A 26,217-nucleotide genomic window follows, 5' to 3' on the forward strand; every position below is an offset into this window, starting at 1 on the left:
AATATTCCTCGATAAATATTCATATCAAACTACATGTATCTTTTCACTTGATCCTTGAAAGAATCCGTCATAACCTCAAACTTGGTACGAATTAATTTTTTGAGCACGTGTTGATTGACAGACGACTGTAAACATCAACTGGAACGCACCGGTTTTCTAAAGAGTCTGGGAAAGCGACAACAATGGATGGTTGATGTTAAGGTTGGTTTTATTTTTGGGTTTTTTTTTAAATTCTTCATTGTAATTTGTGTTGAAAATGTTGTGTTTAAAATAACTGCAGATTGCTTTAAGGCGAGGTCAGCAATGTCATGCATTTGGTCGAATTTTCTCGATGCACGTTTTACTCATACAGTTCACAACAGCTGATCAGCCTTGAGATTGCATCATCTAGCACTTATACTATAGTACATAGCTGTTATTTAAACGACATTGAGACTTTAAGTCAAACAATCATTATCGCAATGGCCATGATCTGTCCATGAGGGCAGGCATACAGGTCGTAGACCCTTGCCTGAAAGAGGTGAAGGACAGCTTAATTGTTTTTTTGGGGTAAACAAGATAAAAATAGAAGAGATATTATACAGACGTTGAAACTTATGAAATTGCCGGTAAGAAAAAAACTTTGCTTAGATTAAGTATCTATAGAACACTGTAGAATGAACTATGTGATTGGCAATGTGATGAAATAATTACATCATGATCTTGAGTATGTAGCGTGGCTAGCATAGGCTATATCTCCAACAGTTGTAATATTATTTCATGACCATGTGTTTATTTTACATATAGTAGCTTGCTATAGTTTTGAACTTCTCCCAATATGCATGGTTTAGGGGCAGTGTGTCATTTTTTTATCAAGAAGAATTGATGTTGAAAAGTAACTTAACAGTTACTATAATATTATGATAAGCTGGTCAAATTTCATGGCTTCAAATTAAGTTGGTTTTCACTAAATAAATTATGAATTTCATCCAATTGTATAAAATAGTGTGCATCATTGCAGAGACATAAATGACATTAATATTGTTATAAATTTATGTCTCTGATCATTGCTTCAATCCTTTATACTACTGGTAAATCATGTTCTTGAATATTGATTGTGATCATTGTATGAATTTCAACCAACTCCCCAGACACGCACTACCCACAGATAATGTCATTTCATATAGATTACAGAGTGTTAGATGGGGTTGTTAATAGATTATGTGTAGTTGTCACACCTGAGGCTTATAACTAGTGATCAGGAATATTACTCTAGGAAAATGTTTTCAGAATAAGAGGAAGAACCTTTTTATCTCTCAGGTACTGATTTTTAATTGCTTGTTAAATCCATGAAAAAAACTTTAGAGTAGATGCACATGAAATATATATATGTAGGATATGTTTGTTTATTTGTGTGCTGGATATTGGCTTCAAGGTATCTGTATCAGTTATGGAGAAGGTTATCAAGCTGGTTCACCTTGAGATAGAAATATTCATAATAGATAATGAAAGATAAATAGTTTGGCATCAACACTAATTGAACATTGATACTAAAGCCACATTTTAAACCAAATGCGCTGCACTTGTGCTTCTTATGTGGCTTGATTTAGACATCATCATACAAGTACCGGTATGTATTAAAAAAAATCTTTTAAAAACAAAAGATCAAGGAAATTGATCAACAATTGTAACTGTAAGAAGGTTTTCATTTTCAATAAGAAATATAGCAGCTAGCAATGTGGTATGAAGTAATTATTTTATAAATAATCTGTTAGAAATAGTGGTATGAATATGTCCTTTGAATACATATTTTCTTTTTAAGGAAGGAATTAAGGAACTGTCTACGCCATGGCAACACAGAAAGCAACTGATCCCCTGACCCCAAATATGCAGGCTGTGTTCACCAAATGGGAGAATCGGGGTCCCAGGGATGGGGGTGGGGATTCAGGCCTGGGGGGAGAGAATCAGATTAAATGGGACCAGGTTGGACAGTTGGCAGACAAAATAACACAAGATGGCAGGGCCAAGTGGAGGGAGAGGTATGGGGACAGTGTACGTCCCATGGCTCACAGACGAGCCAAGCAGAGGAGCAAGAGGCCAGCAGCAATACCATTGGAGGAGGTAGGTGTTTTTTGTACCCAGATCACAAATCCAAAGTGATGCACTGTATAACTGCTTTTCCTGCATGTCCAAATTCTAAAATAGATCTATATATACATGTATTTTGCAATTTTTGAATAAATGGCTCTCCATATAATGTGATCAAATTTTTTCTACTTAAAATTATCTCTTCAAATTTAGCAAAAACTAACACCCCAGAGAAGAAATCCAGTTATATGGTATTCTAAGCAATAAGACCTTGAAATGCTATTGTATACAAATAGTTGATTTTGTTTTTAACATTGATTTAAATGTTTCATTATATGTTAAATATTATTGATTTATGTAGATGACTTCCAATGTGATAGCTGAGTTTAAGAGTAAGCCTATGATCACACCAGAGAGTCTGATGGTGACGCGGCCGTACATGGGAAAAGGCTGCTCCTGTATGCCCGTTAGTCAGGTTAGAGTCCAAATAAAGTATATCATTTAGTGTGGGTTTATTTTTATACAAAAGTAAATATGATTTTTAACATAGATATGAATTATCAGGGTTTATTGTACAAAGGTATGCTCTTTAACCTACAAATGAATGATTAATATTTTTTAATTACCAATTCATGTATACTTTTTAACCTAGATATGAATTATCAATATTATTTGCTTTTTGACTTAGATAATGAATGACCAATAATATTTATACCTGTATGTATTTTATGTTACAGGTGGACTTTAGTACCCAAGAGGCTGTCAAATTGGGCTTTAGAAATGTTTTAGATTTAGAAATAAGGTACATCTTTATATTCTAATCTGTTTCATTGATTAATGCAATTATTGGATATGAATATATACATAGCTATGAAATTAAAAAAAATAACAAGGATATTTAAAATTTGACTATTGTCTATTGAAAAATATATTTTCTATAAATTTTAACATATTTGAACATTATGATACAGTACAATGTAGCTGAGAAACATTACTGTTTCTTGAATATGCTATTGCTGAAGAGAACATACACAAAATGTATGTACATGTATGAAGCAATATTTTTATGTTTCATTTATGTATTTTTGAACAATCATGTACTTTGTGTAGGGGAAGGAACTGGAAGGAGAAGTACTTCGCCAACATCGTGTATGCTGTGAGGAAACGGACGAATCATGTGTATCCAGATGTCAGTCCATCAGTGCTGCATCACCCAAGGCAAGAAACAGTGTTTTTGATCATTGATACAAGCACTATTTCCATATACTGTTGGTTGAAGCAAAAATATACAACTTTTATTTATTTATTTTTTCATTATCGTAGAGTTTGTGAAGCCATTGCTCAGGAAGATGCCGAGTCTAAAGGTAAAAACATGACAAAGACTGTTATGAATATTTCGTGCTTTAATTGTGCCATTTTATGTCATTTTAAAATCTGATTTTTTGTTTATTTATATAGATGATACCAAAAGCAAATCAGTCAGTGCTGAGAAGAGAGCCAAGAGAATTGTGGAAGTCATGAAATCTACCATGACAGGGAGATTAACAGGGTAAGGCTCTCAAACTTTTCTTCTCTGCTTAAATTTGTGGAGGCAAATTTTTGTGGATTGTCTTTAGTTATTTGCTAGTTTATAGTGATGTAAAAATTTTTTGAAATGGTTTTATAAATAATGACGAAAGGCTGTTTTTTCATAATTTTATTGAGGATATGAATTTGTAAATGATACCCATGAAATTCACTCAAATTTTAATCATTTTATTTAATCCATCGTAATTCTAATATTGTTATAATTCAAATACTTAGTAAGTTTTGTTTGTTTTAGCTTTGTCGCATGGATACTGACAAAGATATTTCCAAACCTTTTACGTGCAATACTAGTTCACAAAGGTCAAATAGATGTCATCAAAAGAGCATCTGAGGTAAGATGCATTTCATTACAATGTAATAATCAACATCTTTTTCAGATATAATTTGATAGTACCAGTAATCAAATGTAATATTGCTATGTAATTAGGTTGCTTCCATTATTCATATGTATACTTTAATTGTACAAACTTTATACTGTGTATTTCTTTATATTATTATGATTTATTCACAGAGAGGCCTCCCTATGATCTATCTACCTCTTCACCGCAGTCACTTGGACTATGTCCTGATGACGTTCATTTTTTGGCATTACAAGATCAAGACCCCTTATGTGGCAGCCGGCATCAACCTCAACATTCCAGTTTTTGGGTAAAGGGAATAATTTAAAGAATTGTAAATCTGTATTTTATCTTTGTGTGTAGATGTATTTTTAAAAAGGTTTTCAGTTGTTTTACCTCCTTAAAAAGGGAATCTTCTTGAAAGTACATGTATTTACATGCATTTTCTGAAATCAATATGCATTTCGTCCATTTATGAGTGGTTTGTTTAAAATAGTTATTTGCTGCTTTCCATTAATTATTGTTTCTAGTGAGCACTGTACATTTTTACCAAAAATTACTTGGATCTCATTAGATAGATTGATTTGTATGTTAGCAAGTACATAATGAACCGTGAATGGTTTTGTTTTTCTAGGCCAATCATGAAGAGTTTAGGAGGATTCTTCATTCGAAGGAAGCTAGACAAAAGAAACGGGAAGAAGGACATGGTTTATAGATCTATCCTACATATTGTGAGTCTTCACTCTTGATATGTACATGTGTGAAAACACAAACAATTATATGTATGTATTCAATATTTGGTTTGAAACTCTTTTCATTATTTTTACAGTACATTGAGGAATTGCTCAGGAATGGACAAAGCATGGAATTTTTTTTGGAGGGAGGTCGGAGCAGATCGGGAAAATCTTTGTCTCCTAAAGCTGGCCTTTTGTCAGTTATTAAAGAAACTCTGTGCAGTGGTACGGAAAGATTATTATAGTATTTATACTAGTTTCTTAACTTATGGTATCTTTGTACAATGTCATGTACTTTCATTTGAAAACAATTGTTCTTTAAGATTTTGAGTCATATCTACATGTACAATGTACATTTATAATATTGATTGAAAATTTTGAAATGTTTTGTAAATTATGTTTTCTGACATACAATTTACCTTTTTCTTAGGGCATGTTGAAGATGTATACATCGTTCCAATTGGTATTAATTATGAGAAGTTGATGGATGGAAATTTTAGCACAGAGCAACTGGTAAGTTTATAATCATGGTAAATTTAAAGTGTCAACATTTGTATAATTTCTTTGAGATAGTGCTATTTTTAATTACCGGAAATGCATAATCTGCATGAAATATGTTCCGTAAAGTTTAAATTTACTATGTATTAATGATTAACCTCATTTAATAGGGACTGCCAAAGAAACCTGAGACGTTCATTGGAGCCATTAAAGCACTACTTAAAGTTTGCAGAACACAGTATGGCTGTGTCAGAGTAGACTTCTGTCAACCGTTTTCACTCAAGGTAAGTGTTTATGGAGTTAATCTATAAAATTTAGGAGGAATTTTTTCTTCTATCAGAACTTTCATTGACAATTTCTTTTTCCATATGACTGCATGCAAAACACACATGCAACATTTTATTTACTACATGTATATTTTCTAAATTTTCTAAATTCTACCTCAGGAGTACCTGCAAAATACTCAGTCTAGCCAATCAAGTGTTCAAGGAAGTGAACCCAACTCTGACGGTGAGCTATCGCCGGATTCTGACCCATCTACCCCACCTGTTATCTGGCGTCATGGAAGTATGTCCTCTCTGTATGGGACAGATGTTGGAGAGGAAAACAGACAGCTTGTCAAAAGTCTGGCAGAACACATTACTTACAGTAAGTTAAGAAAAGTTTCATATGCATTTATTATGATTTATCATGCAATTTGAAAGTGTATCTCTCAACATGTTTAAAAAAGTTGATATTTTCTTACTATTTTGATTTATAAGGTGTATAACACAAAATAATTTGTGAACTTAATTGTTTTAATTGAAATGTTTGGGGAAAATTTGTTTGTGATAAACATTCACATTGTTTAAATTGTGCATTAAAATTATTTTCCAGCGGGTACACAAAGTACAGCATTGATGAGCACAAACCTCCTGGCATTCCTCTTGCTGAAGAAGTACAGACAGGTAGTGTAAAATTAAGTTTATATGGAAACTGTACTTAACTGTAATAAAAAAATTGCATTTGATTTAAAAACTGACTGGTTTTGTATGCAGGGAGTAGAGAAGAGCCAGCTAGCAGAGGATATGGATTGGTTGATATCGGAGCTGAAGGTGCGCCAGAGAGATGTGGGATTTACAGGAGAACCAGAGGAGGTCATCCACTATGCCAGCCTCCTTCTGGGAAAAAACCTAGTCACCAGGTCTGTAAGAAAGGGTGTTATTGCAAGTGTATTAACTTGCAGAAAATATGCAAACTGAGTTATATATGAAGAATGTAAATCTGCTGCTAATTTTGGGCAAGTATGATAGGCTTCTTTGTTAGTTGGAATAAGAAAAGTCCAAATTTGCCACTAAATATCTGCCATATGTATTGCTATTTCAGAACAACAGAATCTAGTCCCCCTGCTGTGTTCTACAAGCCAAATAAAGAACTGGCTGCCATCGTGGAGCTGAGTTACTACAGTAATGCAGTACTCTCCCCCTTTGTACTGGAAAGCGTGATATCTTGTGCTGTCATCTCTTGTTGTGATGTGTCACTTGACAACACACCTGGTCATGTGACCTGCTCAGCGACGAGAGAAGAAATCCTTGCCACTGCAGTAGAAATCTGTCAACTGCTCCAGTACGAGTTTATATTTGTTTCGGTAAGTCATCCATCTTGCATCTATTTATAAATCATACAACTCATTACAAATGCAGAGGGAAAATTCTTATTTGAATACCTTTAGAAAATCACCTGTAGTCTCTTGTATTATGTTTTTAGCCATGCAAGCAATTAGAAGAGGTCCTTGCCGAAGAACTTGATCAGATGATATGCATGGAAATCATACAAGTAAAGGAGACCCTTGTAAGTGTACCAAGTCTATTTTCATTGTTCATTCATTCACATTTACACACTGACTGAAACTTTAAGTGTTTGCATATTATTACATGTAAGTACTAAACTACATTTTCTTAAAATATTTGTTTTTAATAGTGTGAGGACCAGTACAGTACATATGAGAAAGGATGGGCACAGCGACTGTCAGCCAACATGGAGTGGAGGGATGAAGAGGATGAGGATGACTTGGTGTTCCAACAGACTTGTCAGGTGTCTAATCACAACTTATCTCTCTTTCACATGAATCAGAACCAGCATCTGTGATAATGTGCTATTCCAGAGCTAAAGATAATTTTTTACTGTCTTTCAAATTACAAAATTTTTACTGGTCATTTGATAAGTTTTTATATTCCACTGGACCAATTTATGGAAAAGAATTAAATATAGACTATATACTAGAGCCTTATTAAAATTACAGAAACTGGTTATTTATAAATCCTGATTTTAATGTGGTTTTCAGTTACGTGTAACAGTGCATTCATGGTAGTGTGAACTGTTGTAGGTAAACATGGATCGTCCTGACTGTGTGGAGAAGCTGAGGTTCTTCCATCAGGTGCTGGCACCGTTCCTCGAGTCTTACTACGTCACTGCCTGTCAGATACACAGGGGCCTACACTCACAGCTCCTTGGTAAGTACTACAGTACAATGATGGATCAGATGTGTGAAAGATTTATGTAAAAAATGCATAGCAAGTTTTTGATCTATTTATCTTCTTTCAACAGAAAGCGATTTCCTTCATAACATTCACATAGAAGCCAAGAAGAGGGTTTATGATAATTTAGCTTCCAGTGGTAAGACTTTCTGATTTCGTAAATTCTCACAGTAGCAAGCAAAACAAAACATTTACTAGAGAAAGTAGACAAGTACATGTAAACATTTCCCTGCAATTTCCTTGAATTTGATTTGATGCTAAAATTATTTGTACAATTATAGATAATTGGAAATATGATTTTATTTTTTTTTCAGAGGAAAGTGTTGTGCTGGATTCGTTGAAAAATGCCCTCAAGTCGTTCAGTGACTTAAAAATTATTGACATATACTGTGTAGGGAACCTTAGAATGGTAGAACTACACGACCATTTTGAAGTGAAAGAAAAGCTGATCAAATATATAGAACTATTGGAGGTTCTAAAAGGTTGAGCGCAGTGGATGGTTGTTTGGTAGTGGTCATGAAATTAGAGATGTTCACTGATGATTTTTGACCTGCTGTGTCATAGTTCATGTATATACACCTGTTTTATCTGTGTAATATATTTGATGTTTGTAAGGAAGTCCCTTGAGGTTTTTTGTATGTTTATATATTTTATTACTTAACTGGTTTCCAAGTCAGTGATTCCATAAATTCATCCTACTTGAAAATGTCTCCGAAACCCCCCTTCCCTGAAACCAATACTGAGTTATCATTTATCAAATCACAATTTCATACGAATAACTGCTGTGAATGTCAATGGAAGATGGTTGTAATATAATGTTTCATTTATTTTTGTGTATTGGAGGGAAATGATCTCTCTCTCTCTCTGTGATAATGTAATAATGTAATTACAATATTACATGTTATTTTGTTTATATTAAAATTGTGAACTTAAATCAAAAAGTGTTTGCGTAGTCTCTCAAATTCATCATGAGGCATAGCATGATACTAGTAACTAGTAGCAGTATTGCCAGACTTGGGTTAATCTGCCTGTCCCAGTGCTAGTATACAGTATTAAAGTTACACACAATTATAAGTATGATTAAGAGAAAGTTTTATTCCAAGCTACAAAAAAAAACAGAACTACAGTGTACCGGGTCATAGAAAACCTGCAAATGGGGCCATAAAACTTTGACAAGATTACTTTTACAGTAATGTTTGTTAACCGTGAAGTCTCATTATTGCATACAAAATTTAATGTACAGTGGCAAATGCAACAGATATCAAGAGTGAGATTTAGGGTTTATGGAACCTAATCCTTTGTCTTATTCAAACAGGCAAGACCTTGGCAGATACTGTGGTTTCATCAATATTCGTTGAATACCAATTTTCGTGGATTTCATTGTTAAGTTGATTTTAACGAAAGTTAATGTTCATTGAAGTGCAATATCTATTAACATTTTGTATTGATAGGGTCATTGGCAAGGAATTTACATATCCTTGAAACTGTGATTTTCACTTTATCCACGAAAATTGATACCCTTGAATATTAATGAAACCACAGAAGTACTGGCCAATATTCTCCTTGTAGTCCCCAGTGATGTACTCCAGCTAGTTGTCGTCTATAAAGGAATTCACTCCAACATCAATTTACAATTAGAGATAGCAGAAATAACCAAACAGGCAAACTTGATTTAATATTTATTAATACACAAAAAATATTTTTACATGTACACAGAAAAAACAAATGAGGAATGTCAAATTCTACTTTATCACAGCTGATAATGATGATGAATATGTAAACCAATAACAAAAACAAATGTAATTACATCATGATATGATAATTAAAGAACACACTGCCATGTATAAAGCTTGTCACTGGTATTTTCAAATATATCAGTATTTCTGTATATGGGCTAACAAAGCACTCAAGAATTGCAAACGCTAGAAACATACATGTACATGTACTGTCTGAACAACATAATATTCTTGTTATAGAACATTCAGGAAAGAAAATGAAAGACGTGAAATATTTTTTTGGGATAATATAGATTAACTGATTTCACAAACAAAGTCACCATGCTTTCCCTCTGGATGACTGGCTAAATAGTTTCTGGCCACGTCGTCAAAGTTTTTCCTACTCAATAAAATACGGAACACAAATTCAGGAATGATCTTTATCTCAAAGCACTTTTCCACTAAACTGCTGAGCTCCTCTGAACAAGGAGATCTGTTCTGAGGGAGGCTATCGGCAAAGCTAGCGATACGATAGAACTTCCTGCGACTGTCCTCAAACTGAAATTCACTTTCTTGAAAGGAACTATCCAACACACTTCCATGTAGGTTTGGTGTTGCACAGAATGAAAGATTCCATCCAGGAGCATAATCTAAATGAGCATTCACTGGAAGATTCTCCACTTTGAAAGATGAACCTGGTGTGTCTTTATCCACAGAATCACCTAAATTTGATTGTCGATCTTTCCCACTATTAGGCATATCTCCATCTTTTTTCTGAAGACATGACTCCTTTTGCTCTTCCTTTTCACCAAGTTGAGCTTGAGCACTGTGGCTCCTCTGGACTCTGCAGGACTGAGTCTGTCTGATGGGAGTGGTGAGGACCTGTGTCCTCAGACTCTGATGTTGCAAGGGTGTGATTGGCTGTTGGTGGTGTTCTCCCGATGCATCCAAGTCCACCTGTCTCAATATACCATGATGTGGCCCATCAACAAGATGTGGGTCATGTGACCTCTGTCTGTGCTGTAGAACAGGGGTACCTCTAAAATGTGCATGAAGACTCTGATGAAGGGATCTTTTCTTTGGGGACAGGGGTCTCTGGCTTTCCTCTGGTACCATAGGACGGGGGGTATCCTTTCCGTGAGGGACAGGTGTGGCTCGCGGAGTATTGTTACAGGAGTAGTTCCCATCATAGGAATAAGATGCCCCATGTTCTCCAGCAATGCTGATCTCGGGAAAAGCTATTATTTCATCATCTTCTTCCTCAAATTCTGCAGCAAAAAGAGCAGTGCTCATGATATTTCATAATAAAGTATGCAGCCAAAAGTAATACCAATACTGTGTTGTTGTAATTTGTAATGCTGTGCATATATTTTGAAACAATCATGACATACCTGGTTCCTCCTCAGCATCCAAATCAACAATCACTCCACTCCTCAGTAGGGTCTCAGCGATCGATATAGCTGTCCACCTCCTCTCCCTGCTGTTTTCTGTATTCTCTAATTCTGGATCTATAAGAAAATTGTGTCACCATAAGTTATGTATCTACACATGTAGTTTTGAATATACCGGTAATACTTTCTATCATTTGGGCTGCTGGATTTTATTTTCAAAAGTTCCTTAATTTATTTTTTTTTAACAATTTCAGAGACACTTAGTCACTAGTCAAGTTTCATATCTCTCCAAAATGAAAAAATAAAGGATCTCAAGTTTGAAAATTGGTTAGCGGTGTATTAACTCACTCTGGTTATGGAACCCAAATACCTTTATTTAATGTCTACACCTTTCTTTGACATACAATACCGCATAAGAAAACTAGAGAAGCCAGGCAAGTAGACACGACTTTACCAAACTGATAGAAGAGTTCCGGGTGTTTCATTATCCAAGTGATGAGGTGGGATCCACTGAAGCATTTCCTGTACACCAGCAGGTCATCCCGTATCTTGTGAAGAATGGTTTTGACCGTCCCATCAAGGGTGCAAATACTAACAGTGTCTGATCCATAGTACTGAAATAGGAAAATAAGGTACATGACTTTTTATTAAATCCATAAAATATTATTCTGCTTTACGTACATATTTTAAAATGTCTATCTTTGAGCTAAGATTTATATGAATAAATGTGGTACATACATGCTCCATAAGTTTCTCATACAGCTGGATCAGCTGATTGCTGGCTGTTGTATAAATCTGTAGCTTGAACATAACAGACTCCTACAACGTAAAGGAAATATGAATTGTATTACAATTAACATCACAAACAAGAGTCATCATTGATACACATAGTATCAAAATGAAAGAAAATGGACACTCACAGCTTGGGAAAGTAGGTGACCTCTCTGAATGCCAGCATCCTTGTTGGACATCAACTTCAGCAAAGTCTGAAAGACAGAAAGTTATAGGTACCATATTATAAATTATATATGACAATTGAAATTAAAAATTTGTTCAAAATCCTAGGACCACGAATATTCAATCACTTACTGTAAAAGCCTGTACTAATTGTTTAGCTGCCTCTAGGGAGTTTTCATTCTGAGCCAATTTAATGATCTCTTTCTCAAAGTTCTAAAATAAAAAAGAAAAAAAATGAAGTTCTTAGTCTTAGTCAAATACTGGTACTTACTTGTACAGAGACAAGTTTTTTCTGATGTCTTTGTTATTAATGTACCTGAACTATAAAAATCCACAAATTTTCCATGACTACGTGGAAGTTGTCTCGATAGAGCCACTGGTTGAGGAGATCAATGTAAGAGCCAAGAAACTCGGAAAGAGGGGCCAGACTGGCCGCTACCGACCGCCGCGAGTCTCTCAGGCTCAGAAATATCATCATCGCATCGTACGCAAACAAATTCAGCTGAAATACAAATCAAATTCCATTTGTATCAAGCAATTTAATTGGCTGTATCCAGTTTATATTCATATACCAGTTAATACTGTTTAACGATAATATGGGCTGCCTTAGTTGAAATATCAACAATGTTAAATATTCAAATTATTGTCATTTTGTGGTAATGAATTATCATATTTCCCAAAGGCAAAACAAAGGTCAAAATAGCATTCATTGTCCAAATCTATTTTAGAAACTTCAAAGATGGGTATTTTAAAAGTGTTTTATATATCTAAACAGTTAAGCATTTTTACATTAAGTACAGATAAAGAGTAATACCCTGTATGCTAGAAGTCGGGCCAAGGACCTTAGAATGATCTTCAAATGACTTCTGCATGACTCCATGGAACTTGGACTTCCACCATTATTGAGTCCATAAAATTCTACGTAAATCAAAAAATCAGGTTAAAGGAACAGCTTCAAAAAAATTAGAATCCAATAAAATTTTTGAAAATATATATGTGTAATGTACCTGCAGGAGAAACATGGCTCCATTCATAATTAAAGGCGGTGGCCAATTTCTTGAAGAAAATGTCGCTGTATGACATGAGAGAGGATACAATGTTCATTCTGATACACATCTACAAGAAACAGAAAATATATATATTTGACATCATTATGGAAATTTCAAATAATTGAAAACTACATTGTAAATGCACAACCAATAATTAGATATTTTCAGCTCTTAAGAAGAGTCGAATATTTATCCATTTATGCAATAATGTCATTCCTTCTCCATAAAATAATGAAATTTTGATATTCTCTCTCTCTCTCTCTCTCTTTTTCCACTTACCGCTTGAGACACTGGTTCGTATCGATCACACAACATGTCCGCCTGTTTATTGACGTACTGAAAGCAGTTGTTTATTCCAAGAATCTGATGTCTACATCCCCAGATCTTCTGAGATTGTTTACAGTGGTGAAGATGATTAACCATCTATTAAAATCAGAAGTCAAAATTTACCTGCAATTTTATTTTCACTCAAAATTGATGTTAGGTCCATTGTAGATAGAAATGTTTAGGTTTACTGATCTCTTAAATAAGATAAAATTCTATGGAAAAGGTTCGTACAAGAGTGTAAAACCTTTTCTTTGTCATGAATCTGCCATGACATTGTAATGTTACCCACTGACCTTTGCCCCCACCAGCCTCAGGCCTTCACTGCGCGTTGTCCCACAGAGATCCAAACACAAAATATTGTCAGCATAGATAGTCAGAGTACTGCAAACCACCTTGAAGGAAAAAATATACACACTGTCAGGTTATCTTCTGGGTTTTTTTTTTGTGTTTTAGATTTTGTTTTGATAAACCTTAGGAAACATGTATAAACAAGCATAGTGATACACATTTCAGATGCATTTAAAGGGGCATGGTCACGATTTTGGTCAAATTTTATTTTTCTGTTTTTATGATTTGTAATGCTTTAGAAATGCATTTCTAATGATCAAATGAAATTCGGGTGCCAGTCATCGAGTTTAAGCAAGATACAGGACTCACAATTCTTCGTCATGTAAACAAGGCTCGTGCCCTGTTTTTGTTAACATACGTTCAATATCATGCGCGAATCTAGAGGGGGGGTCGGGGGGTCCCGACCCCCCCTGGAAAATGAAAATTTATTAAATTTACATAGTAAAATTATCGCGAAAATATGCCTCGGACCCCCCCTGGCAAACACAATTATCCTTCGGACCCCCCCTGGAAAAATTTTCTGGATCCGCGCATGAATATACCAGCAAAAAATCTGTTTAAAGCTGGTTTGTCTATCTTATTATTCATTTAAAGCATAAATAAACAGTTCCTAATGATTTACACATTTATTTTAGGTCTAAAACTGGAATTTTCACTTCAACATTCGAAATGTAAACAAACGCTTTGTTTACATAGCGAAGAATTGTAAGCTCTGTAACTCGCTTATAACTCATCAAATGACACTCAGATTTTGGTTGCCTATTAAAAATGTCTTACTAAAGCATAGTACACATTAAAATCAAAAAAATAATTTTTGACCAAAATCGTGACCATGCCCCTTTAAAAATACTGTTTATCAATTTCAATTTTGAGCAAGATGTTACATAAAAATAGTCTTTATCAATTATCATAATTCTTTTAAAAAAGGCAGGACATTTTTACTGATTTATTACCGGCATTTGACTTGAAAAGAATATTAAATCCTTTTTTTTTAAATTGTGTATAATGCAAACCATATTAAATTAATGTTATCAAGGTTCAGGAACAGATTCATGGATATAAATCTTACTGGCACAAAAATCATACCTCATGAAATTTGATGTACAGCTTCTTCCTTGTCGTTTCACCTCCGAAGTAGCTGCCAGCTGTTGTTGAGGAGGAGGAGAAAGAACTCTCTAGGTCTGCCGTTCTGTGACTGTATCCAGATTTATAGAATGCCTGACACAAAGTCTTACCAAACCCTACAGTCCTCTGTAGTAGCACCAACACATCAAACAGGGAACTAGACACCGGGATGTAGGCGGACCTCACAGAGGCCAGGGAGGAGGGAACATCCGAAGAGGAAGTCTGGTTCTCCGGAGACGACAGCTCCATCCCAGAGGAAGAACCGGCTTCCCTGCTGCCTCTGGTAGAGGACGAATCATTACAGGCCTCCTCTGTGTCATTTGTGCCTGCATGAACTGTCTCTGTTGGAGGAACAGCATTCGTTTCTGTCAGTTTTTCACTGTCTAGAGTGACCACCTCTGACACAGGTGGGAAATCAAAGTTCTGAACTGGAGAGTCCTGTACACTGGACAGTGACTCCCTTTCCACTCGGTCCTCCTCCCCAAATGATTGGGTGAATTCCCCAGCCAGAGAATCCTGGTCCCCATCCGCCCTCCCCTCAGGGCCATTACGATCCACCGTCATGGCATTTTCGTTCAAGAGTTGCTGGTGAGGATCAATTTGTTTTGGAGTTTCATCTTCACTTTTATCACAGCTATCTTGTTTACCTCTTGTAGAACATTGTTCAGAAGTCACTTTGGTATTATTTTCATTTATTGCAACTATTTCATCCTCTTGCTCCGAATCAGATTGACTTTTCTGTAAGCTTTCCCTAAGGTCTTCCTTGTTTGACAGAGGAACTTGTTGCTGAACACTATTAATTGAACTATCTGTTGCGAGTTCCTTCCCAAAGTTATCTCCGTTTAAATTTCCTAGCATATCTGGAACTTTGGTCTTTGTTCGTATTACATCAAGATGATGGTCATAACTCTTACTCAACATTTCTGGCACTGAGGAACTGTGTCGAAGGTTAGAAAAGGTCATGACCCCATCTTCACCCTCATCCTCCTCAGAGAATTCACAGAGAGACTGCGTGTCCTTGAGTGGGCCAGGTGCTGAGGAAGAGATGTGCAGCTTTCCATACCAGGGACCGGGAGAATTTCCAACATGGTTTCCAACTAGATGACCTGGTATAGGCTTCTTCTCTGTGGAATTCTAAAAGATTTTTATTCAAAATAAATGGAATTAAAATATAATGTTTTAATGTTCCCCCCTCCTCCCTCCAACTGCTTTTTCTTTTTTAAATTGATTGTTAATACACATTTACCAGATTCACATACATGTGTATCAAGATATCAAAAATATACAGACAGGAATTGATTGTTCAAAATTTAAAAATACTGCAAACCAATTTTTATGATACAACTATTAATCTGTAATATACAAAAAAACCTCCTTAGTGGCAATTAATTTTTGTGCAATAACATAAGAGCTCATTTGGGGTAAAAAAAATATCTGTGACAATGAAGTTCTCACAAACCCTACGAAACTATCTACCGGTAATTTTCTTGAATACATAAAATAAGTTTTACCATACAGAGGCAACTTGGAAAACAATGTCCCACCTGTCTGTGGATCCTTGTGAAGTTGCTGTGGAGCGGCGTCGAGTGGAGAGAGGACATTCCACTGAAGGCACTGTTGATGGAGGGAGTGATGGACTTACTGGACAAGGACCGGATCCTGTCCCCCAACAGGGAGCTGACCGGGGTCTCAATGATGCTGTGGATGTCCTCCACTATAAACCCTTCAAACTGAAAAGTAAAATGTCTCTTCATGATACATACATTTTTGTTTTTGGTTTTTGTTTTGCTAGTACAAAGTCTACAGACAAAATTCCGAAATATGTCTATATGTCACTGCATGTGTTGAGCTGGAAAACAAACTAACACAATTGTTCATCATATTTATCAAATGCACAATTAAATAAAATTGGGGTTGGAATTAAAGTGTATTTCAAACAATAAAATTATGGAGATAAAAAAAATATATTGACCACAACAAAAGATTGCAATGTAGATTAACACAATGGTATATGGTCTGATCATCAAGATGCAATTGTTAAACACATATTTTGTAATTAGATATCTAAATTCATCAAGTAACCTATCTTTGAAAATCGCTGGGTGTTACCTTGTCTTTAGATATCCCCTCCTGTATGAGCCTGATCAACTTGTCCTTCAGCAGTTCAGCCCAGTACAACTGCTCTGTTTCAAACCAATTCCTCCAAGTCTGAAGTCTGAGAAACAAAAAATTTTAACACATTACATTACCAGTATAAGGCATCTGAGATCTATATGGAAACAATGTCTTAACAATTACTTTTTCCTGATTTTTTTTTTACATTTTGATGTCATCTGCACGTTTTGCAATTCAACTTCAGGGAGAGCTAGTATCTAATTATTAATATAGAAACCGGTCACATACCCGGTATATGATAAGCACCTGAAACTTCACGACATCATCAAAATCGTCTTCTAATTTAAGAACGGAATACCAGTACCTGTTATACTATACATGAACTATACTATACCATCATTATTCACATGTAGATGAACTTACTCCTCTGGGATGTATGACCCCCACGCCTGGTCTAGCTGACTCAATCTGTATGCTAGTCCCAGCATACACTTGTCTATGTAGGAGGTTTTCTGGATATTCAAATAATAAAAGCGAAGAAATTCAAAAAATGAAGACCAAGAATTGAAGCAATTTAAAAGCATAGATTCCTGCGTAAATAATCCATGAGACTTTTTTTTTGGAACATGCTAAAGAAATACACTATTCCATATGCAGCCTTCCAATTTAGAATTCTTTTCCAAAATTTTTTTTTTTTGGAAATTAAGAAAAGTTTGTGTTGATTAGACTAAGAAAAGAAATCCGCAAAACATTAATGAAATCCCAGTAAAAACAGTTATTTCAACTGTAACAGTGTGGAACTTACAGGCTGGCTTTGGCAGACTGTGGCCACATCCTTCATCAAAAGATTGTACAAACTCTCGGCAGCCATCACAGTAATGTCAAAGTACCTGTCAGTGCATATAAATATACAGTCAAACTTCATTATTTCAAACTCGATTGGACCATGGGAAAAAAATGTTCAAATTCATAAAGAGATAGTTGTTATGACACCCAGGCCACCTCACTTTGAAAATTTCATAATATTATTTCTACATTTGGAATATTTAACTTTTATTTCATTTTACTAAATCAATATTGAACTTTTAAACCTTGATGTAGGGAGAGGGCTAAAATAACCTGTGCCTGCTGTCTAATCCCATTCAATATATAAAACATATGGTTTAAATAGCCAAAAAATGTCTCTAACTTTCATATATTTAAAGATGAAATTAATACAGGAATGAAGAATATTAAAGATCCTAAATATTGATAAGTAGATTTAACTACATGTATTTCATGGTTCATCCATAACTGACTTACTTCTCAAAGGTTGACTGATAGTTGTCCTTGTAATCTTTAACTTCATCCCGTATCTTACAGATCATCTTGTTCATCTGACAACACAACAGTTACAGAATAAAGCTTCATTGACTACATACAACCGTGACTGTATTGAGATAATAGTTTGTTATGAAAACAGGGTCACGAGTGGAAGAATGCAAATTTCATTCTGATGATTTTTAGGGAAAAACATTCCTGAAATTTTTTTTGTCTAATTGTGCATGGGAAGAGATAATTCAGAAATTGACAGTGTTATGTTTTTTGGAATTAGGAATCACAATTACCGTACTCTGCAGGTATTTGAAAGTAAAACAATTTTAGTGCATAATACCGGTACCCTTCTCATGATCACTAAAACAAATGTTGTTTACTACTTCTGTTTGGCTTGATAACTTTTTATTAAAGCAATTGCATTCATGGAATTATGAATGAAACCTGTTATTTTTTCAAAGGAAAATAAAGTAAGGGCAAAGTGTATATAAACTTACATGTATTTGACAAAAGTACACTAAATTAACACTAACCAGTGTTGGTGAGAGTCCAGAGTCTTTTTGGTGTAGGTCCTTTATTGCTACAACCTTGTGCTCCTCATAACACACAGGGAAAATACTCTGAAACAAACAGACATCAATTACTGTAATACAAGACTCACTTATTTGAAGACAGAACTACATGTACACATGTACCTATAAGTTAATGCATAATGTGTGTACAACATACCATATATGTATGGTAATTTCCCAGTGATCTAATTTTTGCTTTTTTCACGATCATTTTTAAATCGCAAAAATATTCAATAAGCAGAAATTATATCTGGTTTTGTTCGGCATAAGAAACTTTTTAAATTGCAAAAAATGACTGATGAAAATAAAAATTGGTACACAGTTTCTCCTGTTTTGCAAAGGTTGTGACGTGAATAAAAAGACGAATAAACGATATAACACTTTATAATATTTTCATGTTAAATACAGATATCTGATTGGTTTAGACACAGTTGATAATCCGTTCTATTACCCTCAGTGTTAGCAACACACTTGGCAACGGGTAACACAACGAACTGTAACATGCGCGTAAATTATGTGAGTACAGTTCGCCGTAGAATTCACATCATTTCTACACAAAAACAGGAAAATATTCTCTAAAAATAAGACATTCAGTATAATAAAATAAATAGTGCCTGTTTTGGAAAGTAACAGTTGAAATTGACACACCTTGAAAACCATTGTCAATCTCAGCTTCGCGTCGGTTGACAATGGTTTTCTCGGAATGTCAATTTCAACTGTTACCCTCCCAAACAGGCACTATTTATATAGTATGTATCATAATATGACTAATTGTGTAGTTCCATGTTTATCAAGGTGGAACATATGTAATTACAATCAGATGATTTTGTGGTTATAGGTAACACACCTGAACACAGGTTTTCAGAATGTTCTCCACTCGTTCACTCTTCCTGCTGACAAGATACTGAAGTCCTTTCTGTGTCAAAGTGACCAGGTAAATCAGAGAATCTGTTGAAAAGAGACGAAATTTGTTTTGTGTAAATGTGATGGTAAGTTTTGTCATTGATAAAGATTTAAATGAAGTACCGCTAACATAAAATTGTGTCATACCAATAGAAAGTAATCTACCGTACATGTATTACATGTTCTATTACAACATGTATCATTATTTCTTTGAAAAAAATCTTTTTATGTAGATTTACATGTAAATGGCTGATAATCTATTACACGAAGCATAAACAAGATAAACATTTTTTTAACTTTGGTTCTTTGGAAGATTTATAATGAACACTTTATGATTTTTCATTACCTAGTCCATCTGAAGGGCGATTCTGGGGAAACAAACTCTTCATTTTACATAAGTTAGATTTACAAAGCTTCTCCAGTGCATTCAAACTCTCCTCCAAAATATCATACTGAAAGTATTCAATCAGTCATAAAAGTTATGTAGAGGTTATTACTGGTACATATATAAAATATTTACCTTTCATAATGGCATTTACATTTATATGAGATAGTGGTATGTTTTTACATCTAGTCAAGTACATGTACATGCATAAAACTTTACACATATCATTAATTAAATCTATTGCCATTTATGTACACATAATATGAAACAATACTGCAATTGGTCCATATTACTTTGTGGAGTTTAACCCAAATGAAACAGATTATTTACTATGTGTAATACAAATCCTCATACACATGTACATTGTAGCTACCTCAGTCTTGAGCAGAACATGGCTGGCTCCTGAGTTTGGTAACATGTCCAGAACTGATGATAACGAGGTACAGGTGTGCTGAATAAACCAGGTAGATGGCACAAAGTTACCTGTCAGGTATTGCAGGTAAACCAACTTCCTGTACAGCTCCCTCTACAAATACATAGGGATGGAACATGTCAAAACCTTTTTTGTGGTGATAGTGTGAAACTAAAGTGTTGTGTAACAGAACTGTAATAAAGTGTGATGTAATTATAGACATATCATTATTATGCTCCACATCAAGTAAACACAAAATATCTAGATCTAACTTTATGTTCCCTTTGCTACCAAATTCTTACAATGCCATATCTGAGTCCAAATTCCTTCAATAAGCGGACAGATGCTGATGACAATAGACAGGACAAGCCAGGGGCAAGTAACTCTCCCTCCACTCTGTATGGAGATTCATACCTGTCATACAAATACAGTTCAAACCATTTAATTTTGATAGCTGTCAAAGTCTTTAATGAAGCCCCCCAAAAATAACCAAAAACTTCTTTTTTTTAAAAGACAAATTGTAGTAAAGTCAGGAAAATGTATATTTGAATCAGAATGGGTATGTATGATTAACCTGAGCAGTTTGTGCAGTAGTGTGGTATAATCCTCCAGAATGCCTCTCTGGTTCTGTTTATAGTTATTACCAAGTGGAGGAAAGGCGCTTTGCCAAAACTTCTTCAACAAATTGGCGATGTGTGAGAATTCCTTCCTCTGCCAAGAATCATAGCCAGAGGGGGACTGAAACAGGATCAATAATCAATACAAGCTATTGTCAAGGCATGGTCCATAGTCTGCCATGGTCTTTTTATGATGATTTCACATGTTTATACTGTAATTATGTACTTCAGTATTACCATAAATGATTCAGGATTGTAGCTTGGATTGACATTGTTCTCCAACAAAGCTAACTGCCCAACGAGCTCCTCTGCCAATATCTGAAATTGAAACAAACAAGATTTTATTTTAAAACACTTTTCATAGTTTCATTTTCAAGAACTTTACCTATTAAAGTAGAACTTAATGCATCTATCCATATTGATTGACCAAAAATTAACTGGATACAAGGAAAGGATACAGAAATCTTGTCAGTGAGTGACATAATAAAGGTTGCACCACCCACTGCTATAGGTGTATTTACCCTGCTGGGGTCCTTCTTTTGATGGTACCTATAGATCTGATGCTCAAACTGTTGGAATTTCTCCTGCGTCAAGTGAAATGTTCTCCTTAAAAGTTCAAACAATGTGTCGGCTGGAACTACTGTCATGTCATCTTCCAAACCACTGTCGTCCGGGGTCGGGGGTCGAGCAATGGTCAGTTGACCTTTGAACTGAAATCTACAAAACAGTATTTTTTCCCTTGTTAACATTTAAAGCTTCAACCTTTTTCTCCATGGCCAAGTTCTTATTTCCTACCAAAGCTAATTATCCTACAAGACTAATATGAAAATTTATTAATTTTACAAGAAAGGATTTGGAAGTGATGCAGTCAGAATCCTTTACTTATATATGCACAATAAATAACATTTGTATGTATAGTTTTATAAGGGTTTAAAGTAAAGAGTATTTTAATTCATCTGATGGGACTGGCTTACTTTTTACTGCCTTGGGGAACCACTGGGGAGGGGGAGAGAGGGGAGGGGGGCTCAGGGGCACACAGTACGGGGTAGGAGGCGCAGAGGTACGCTCTCCGAAACACCCTCTCCTCCTGTAAACAGAAAAACAGTTATACATATATACAACAGTCACTGTACAAAACAAGGAAGCACAAAAAAATCCTTTAATTAGAAAGTTCATACTACTTCGCAATTCCTGTTTACACAGGAGTGTCAGGAAGTTAATGAAGATGGTGATGAATATTTTAACAAGCACGGTAGTACATTATCTTTTCTTCAAGGTCTGACTCAGTGCAGGTTCTTCTGAGTCATGTGAAATAATTTATCATGCTTATAGTCGAGTTACTCACTTGGGCTGTGAGATCTCGGATGGTGTCAGACACGTCTGCAGGAGACCTAAACATGGCTCCTATAACAGCAGAAATCACCACTTTTAATACATGTACATATTCAGTCAAAGTACATAAATTCCTATTTCAAAGTGAATTACAATATGAGAACTTTCATATTGTATTATCAAAAAAGTTTTAATTATAAAAGATAAAAATCCAAAATACAGTGTATTTAATTGTAATAACTAACCTTCCTCAATTCCAGAATCTCTCCCATCATTTCTAACCTAAAACCAAGCAATTTCAAAGCATTAAACAAAACAAAAACTGAAAATAAGCAAAAAAATATATAATAAACATCAATTTTTTTTAAAGATTAAAATGCATTGAACTGGTTGTCATTGGATCCACAAGGTAATCTGTTATTGAATCATTTTACAATACATGCAGTATGTGTGACAATGCGTTGTCATTTATGGGAGTTGATGCCGTACATTATGACGACTGGTGTACTCACCAATCTCACATTAGTAAATGAAGTTTTACATCCTGACAACGCTAAACAGCATTTCCTCGGCCTGTCAAAACATAACACAGCTTCATTATAAAACAATTATAAGGAAATAATATACAGTTTAAATATACATAAAACTAGAGCAAATCTAATCTGAGGTTTAACAGGCTAGTGAGACTTGGTGGGACAAGTTCTTAAATCAAATACACATTTTTGTTTTACCGCAGCGGAAGATAACTCTAACTTCCCTGAAGTACCCTGAAATCAGTGTAACTTTCCCCCCAATTTAAACATCATATCAACTTGTTTATGTATGTTATAAAAATATGTCAGATATCAATGATAAATTCTGCAAAAAAAAAATATTGTAATGAAGTTTTAGAATAAAGAATAAAGTAATGCAATGTTTACATTAACTTAAATTCCCATCTTTATTTCTATTACATGTATTACAATAATATTACAATCGACTTACTCCAAACTTCCAAAGTACTGATGAATTTGTCGCACTAACTGGCTTTTCCTTTGAAAAAAACCAACAACAAATCACATTATTAACGTAACTAAAGTTATAGTAGTCTACATAATCTACAATGGAATACAAAAATAAACATTTTTAAACAGCAGTTCCTATTTGAACACATCACCACATAAATTACCAGTATTTAATTTTTTCAACTTTGAGCCTACCATAAGCCTACCCAGTGGATAAGCCGAGGCTCAAGCATCGGAGAGAAAAAAATATTGGCATATGCCCCAAAAAATATGGTAATAGTTCACAATAGAAAACAAAAACAAAATCCAGTACAATAATATAACTTACTGAAAACTCAAAAGAAAGCCTACTATGAATTCATAATTAAACGCTATGAATTATATCTGCACAAATTACAAAATGCACCACTTGCAAATTTACAAAAATCTCCCTTTTTTTTGGACAGTTGTTGGCTAAAACAAATTACAACAACAAAAGTTTGGTGCTTGAGATTTTATATTCTCATGATTAGATACAAAGCGGAGAGGCCGCTTAATTAAGTACTTGCCAAAAATAAGGAATCTACAGTAAATAAGCCTCACCTGACAAGTGTGGTTGCTGTGTCCTTGCTCTCTGCTCCTCCTTCCAGAGATGTCAAATCGCTCTTGATCCAGAAAATCTCCTCTCCCTCCTGCACATGACGCAGAATCACCTTGGGTTTGAGAACAATCATCACAACGTGAGAACAGTCTTCATTTTCTGTTGTCCATTCAGCCTCCTCATCTCTTACTCAGCCTTAAAGCTATACTGCAAGTCATCAACTGATCCGTCTCAAATTATGTCAGTTATCTCCCTTTATCTGCTGTTACCTCAGCTGGTCAAAGGCCTAAGGGATAAACATATCACATTATCTTCATGCTTTATCTATACACATAGTACTTTGTCATCAGATTTGTAGGTCATATTATATAAAAGTACTGGTACCCATATTAGTATGTTACCTGTAGGTGGTATGGGACACCTCCATACTGTGATTTTACTTCCGATCAATATAAACAATGCAATCAAGCATAATGTGATGAACTTTTTCTTTTCCGATATCGTTTCCTAACTAACAGCATACAGCAATGGGTCAGACCGTTAACTACGTATCTGCAAGTCATGAGTTCGAATCACGCTAGGGTTTTAATAACTTTTACATTTCCAAAGAATTTTAAAACATCAAATTATATAAAATTTTAAAAATTTAAAACAGTGAAAGTATTTTGCTTATAATGAACTTTATCTAACCTAATATCATCAGGTGTCCCATATCACCTTAACATAAACAAAACCCTTTTACTTATAGAGTCTAAAAGGACACAATTTATAAGCATATCTTAAATGCATGTGTAATTTCACTTATGAATCTAAAATGCTTTCTCAGGATATTTTTATTATCAGTAAAGAATTGATAAAAGAACTGATAAATTATTTATAGTTACCTACTTGGTAATAATTGTTTTAAAAATTTTGTATGATGAAATAATTTCATTCTGGTTGTAACGCGCATTTGATTGGATAGAAAAATTTAGTTCAATTTGTATAACCTGGTTTGCACGTCACAAGACAAGTTACAATGCACCAAAGGTTGAACGTCAAAAACGTACTAATCCCCTTGACGTTACGTTTGAATTTTGAACAGATTAATATCATTTTTAAAAGTAATACAGATTCAATTTGTACAGCAAATTACAGAAAATTAAATTATAAGGAATGAACTCAATATCTACCCAAGTTATACAAGTATAACCTGGGTTGGAGCAATTTATGCTCTTTTTTTAATCCGTTGCAGATTATAAAGTGTAAATTGCAGTAATCTTCATTCATTTCAATTAAAACATGTGTCAGAAAATTGTTTTGAAAAGAATTCATAGTGGTTTTCCATATCTGTAAACAATTTAAAACTATTTGACTTATAAAATTTTATCTTAAAAAAATTAAATGCAGCAATATTGCATTAATATCAGCAGGGATATGGTGTATATAGGCCAATAAATCAGATCTAAAAATAACACCCAGGAACATTTACAGCACCGCCAAATCTGTACCCTATTCGGAACTTGTCAAACGACTGTATAGAATTCACTACATGCATCACTGCATGTTTTTTTCTTCTTTAATCAATATATTTTGAAGTTTGGTTGTTTTGAATATATAGCAACTGACCTCAGGTTAACAAATTGTATGGCAAACTTATTAATGGTGAATTAACATGAGTTTCATTTTTTCAACCGAACGTCCTGTTTTGTCCTTTCTAATTCTTTAATTAAACTTTGATTTACGATTTATCTAGAGGGTTTCAAACCAATTGGCACTTCATTAAAAAGTGTTAAACATTGACAATTATAGTTTCCGTTCAGTGCCATTCAGCTAGGGCAAAGAAAAAACCGAAATTCTATACAGTTCACTTACCTTTCACAAAAACAATCCGCCATTTTGAACAATCACATGATTCTTAAGATTCTAAAATACAAATGTTGATTTTAAAAAATTGTTTAAACTATTGTAAAGCTTTTTGAACGCAAATAAATAAAATTCCCACGAACTAATATTTTATAAAAATTAGTAAAAGGCAGAAAAACGATGGGAAATCCCTGCATATTTAAGATTTCATATTTGTACTTGACAAAACAAAACGAATTTTTTTTTTTAAGTTCGTATGGAACTCGGTCTGATTGCGATCATCAGTAAGTTAACGAAACGAGATTAAAAATCTTGATAGCATTCATATCTATTTTATGAGCGTTTTTATTTCGAGATAGAAGGCTGTTTATATCTCGTAATTAATCGTTCTGAAGTTTTTTTCCCCTCGTATATTACAATTTATATAAAAAGATTCTATATTTCCATTTGATCACACTTGAATTTTTTTTATCCCCACGCCAAAAG

At 34.5% G+C, this 26,217-nt stretch overlaps 2 protein-coding genes across 5 annotated transcripts; one reads left to right on the forward strand and one right to left on the reverse strand.

Moving 5' to 3' along the window:
• The first annotated feature begins 89 nt into the window (after positions 1-89).
• Positions 90-8,675, forward strand: LOC128181807 (glycerol-3-phosphate acyltransferase 1, mitochondrial-like). Of its 2 annotated transcripts, none has more exons than XM_052850348.1 (22): positions 90-201; positions 1,802-2,100; positions 2,429-2,542; positions 2,805-2,869; positions 3,178-3,285; positions 3,391-3,431; positions 3,526-3,616; positions 3,890-3,986; positions 4,166-4,302; positions 4,627-4,723; positions 4,822-4,951; positions 5,157-5,239; positions 5,395-5,508; positions 5,671-5,872; positions 6,101-6,171; positions 6,262-6,407; positions 6,590-6,851; positions 6,971-7,054; positions 7,184-7,297; positions 7,590-7,716; positions 7,811-7,879; positions 8,055-8,675. In XM_052850348.1, the coding sequence occupies exons 2-22, from the start codon at positions 1,828-1,830 to the stop codon at positions 8,225-8,227; spliced, it is 2,598 nt and encodes an 865-aa protein (XP_052706308.1). In that variant the 5' UTR covers positions 90-201; positions 1,802-1,827; the 3' UTR covers positions 8,228-8,675. The 2 variants fall into 2 exon arrangements, with proteins under 2 accessions (XP_052706308.1, XP_052706309.1); XM_052850349.1 differs by lacking the exon at positions 90-201 and adding an exon at positions 346-608.
• Positions 8,676-9,428: 753 nt separating this feature from the next.
• On the reverse strand, positions 9,429-25,883 carry LOC128181471 (uncharacterized). Of its 3 annotated transcripts, none has more exons than XM_052849873.1 (32): positions 25,741-25,883; positions 23,889-24,160; positions 23,287-23,334; positions 22,815-22,875; positions 22,548-22,584; positions 22,316-22,374; positions 21,945-22,057; positions 21,492-21,687; positions 21,208-21,288; positions 20,928-21,091; positions 20,656-20,767; positions 20,315-20,467; positions 19,903-20,008; positions 19,501-19,601; positions 18,615-18,701; positions 18,070-18,143; positions 17,573-17,657; positions 17,191-17,279; positions 16,762-16,867; positions 16,197-16,382; positions 14,614-15,786; positions 13,473-13,571; positions 13,132-13,275; positions 12,811-12,919; positions 12,618-12,721; positions 12,120-12,305; positions 11,936-12,016; positions 11,767-11,832; positions 11,585-11,665; positions 11,301-11,460; positions 10,847-10,963; positions 9,429-10,723 (listed from the first exon to the last, which is right to left on the reverse strand). In XM_052849873.1, the coding sequence occupies exons 2-32, from the start codon at positions 24,017-24,019 to the stop codon at positions 9,771-9,773; spliced, it is 5,262 nt and encodes a 1,753-aa protein (XP_052705833.1). In that variant the 5' UTR covers positions 24,020-24,160; positions 25,741-25,883; the 3' UTR covers positions 9,429-9,770. The 3 variants fall into 3 exon arrangements, with proteins under 3 accessions (XP_052705833.1, XP_052705832.1, XP_052705834.1); XM_052849872.1 differs by having other exon boundaries at positions 23,889-24,172; positions 25,741-25,878; XM_052849874.1 differs by lacking the exon at positions 25,741-25,883 and adding an exon at positions 24,288-24,461 and having other exon boundaries at positions 23,889-24,172.
• Between the last annotated feature and the right edge of the window lie 334 nt (positions 25,884-26,217).

The sequence above is a fragment of the Crassostrea angulata genome, chromosome 4 (genome assembly GCF_025612915.1).
Source record: "Crassostrea angulata isolate pt1a10 chromosome 4, ASM2561291v2, whole genome shotgun sequence".
NCBI lineage: Eukaryota > Metazoa > Mollusca > Bivalvia > Ostreida > Ostreidae > Magallana > Magallana angulata.

Excerpts from the sequence above, each read along its gene's own strand:
- LOC128181807 (XM_052850348.1), top strand. The coding sequence starts at position 1,828 with ATGGCAACACAGAAAGCAACTGATCCCCTGACCCCAAATATGCAGGCT. Across the intron at positions 3,286-3,390 it reads TCAGTGCTGCATCACCCAAG|AGTTTGTGAAGCCATTGCTC; the intron begins GCAAGAAACAGT and ends TCATTATCGTAG. Across the intron at positions 4,952-5,156 it reads TAAAGAAACTCTGTGCAGTG|GGCATGTTGAAGATGTATAC; the intron begins GTACGGAAAGAT and ends CCTTTTTCTTAG.
- LOC128181471 (XM_052849873.1), bottom strand. The coding sequence starts at position 24,019 with ATGATTGTTCTCAAACCCAAGGTGATTCTGCGTCATGTGCAGGAGGGA. Across the intron at positions 20,768-20,927 it reads CTACTGCACAAACTGCTCAG|GTATGAATCTCCATACAGAG; the intron begins GTTAATCATACA and ends TTTGTATGACAG. Across the intron at positions 11,666-11,766 it reads GTCACCTACTTTCCCAAGCT|GAGTCTGTTATGTTCAAGCT; the intron begins GTGAGTGTCCAT and ends TTTACGTTGTAG.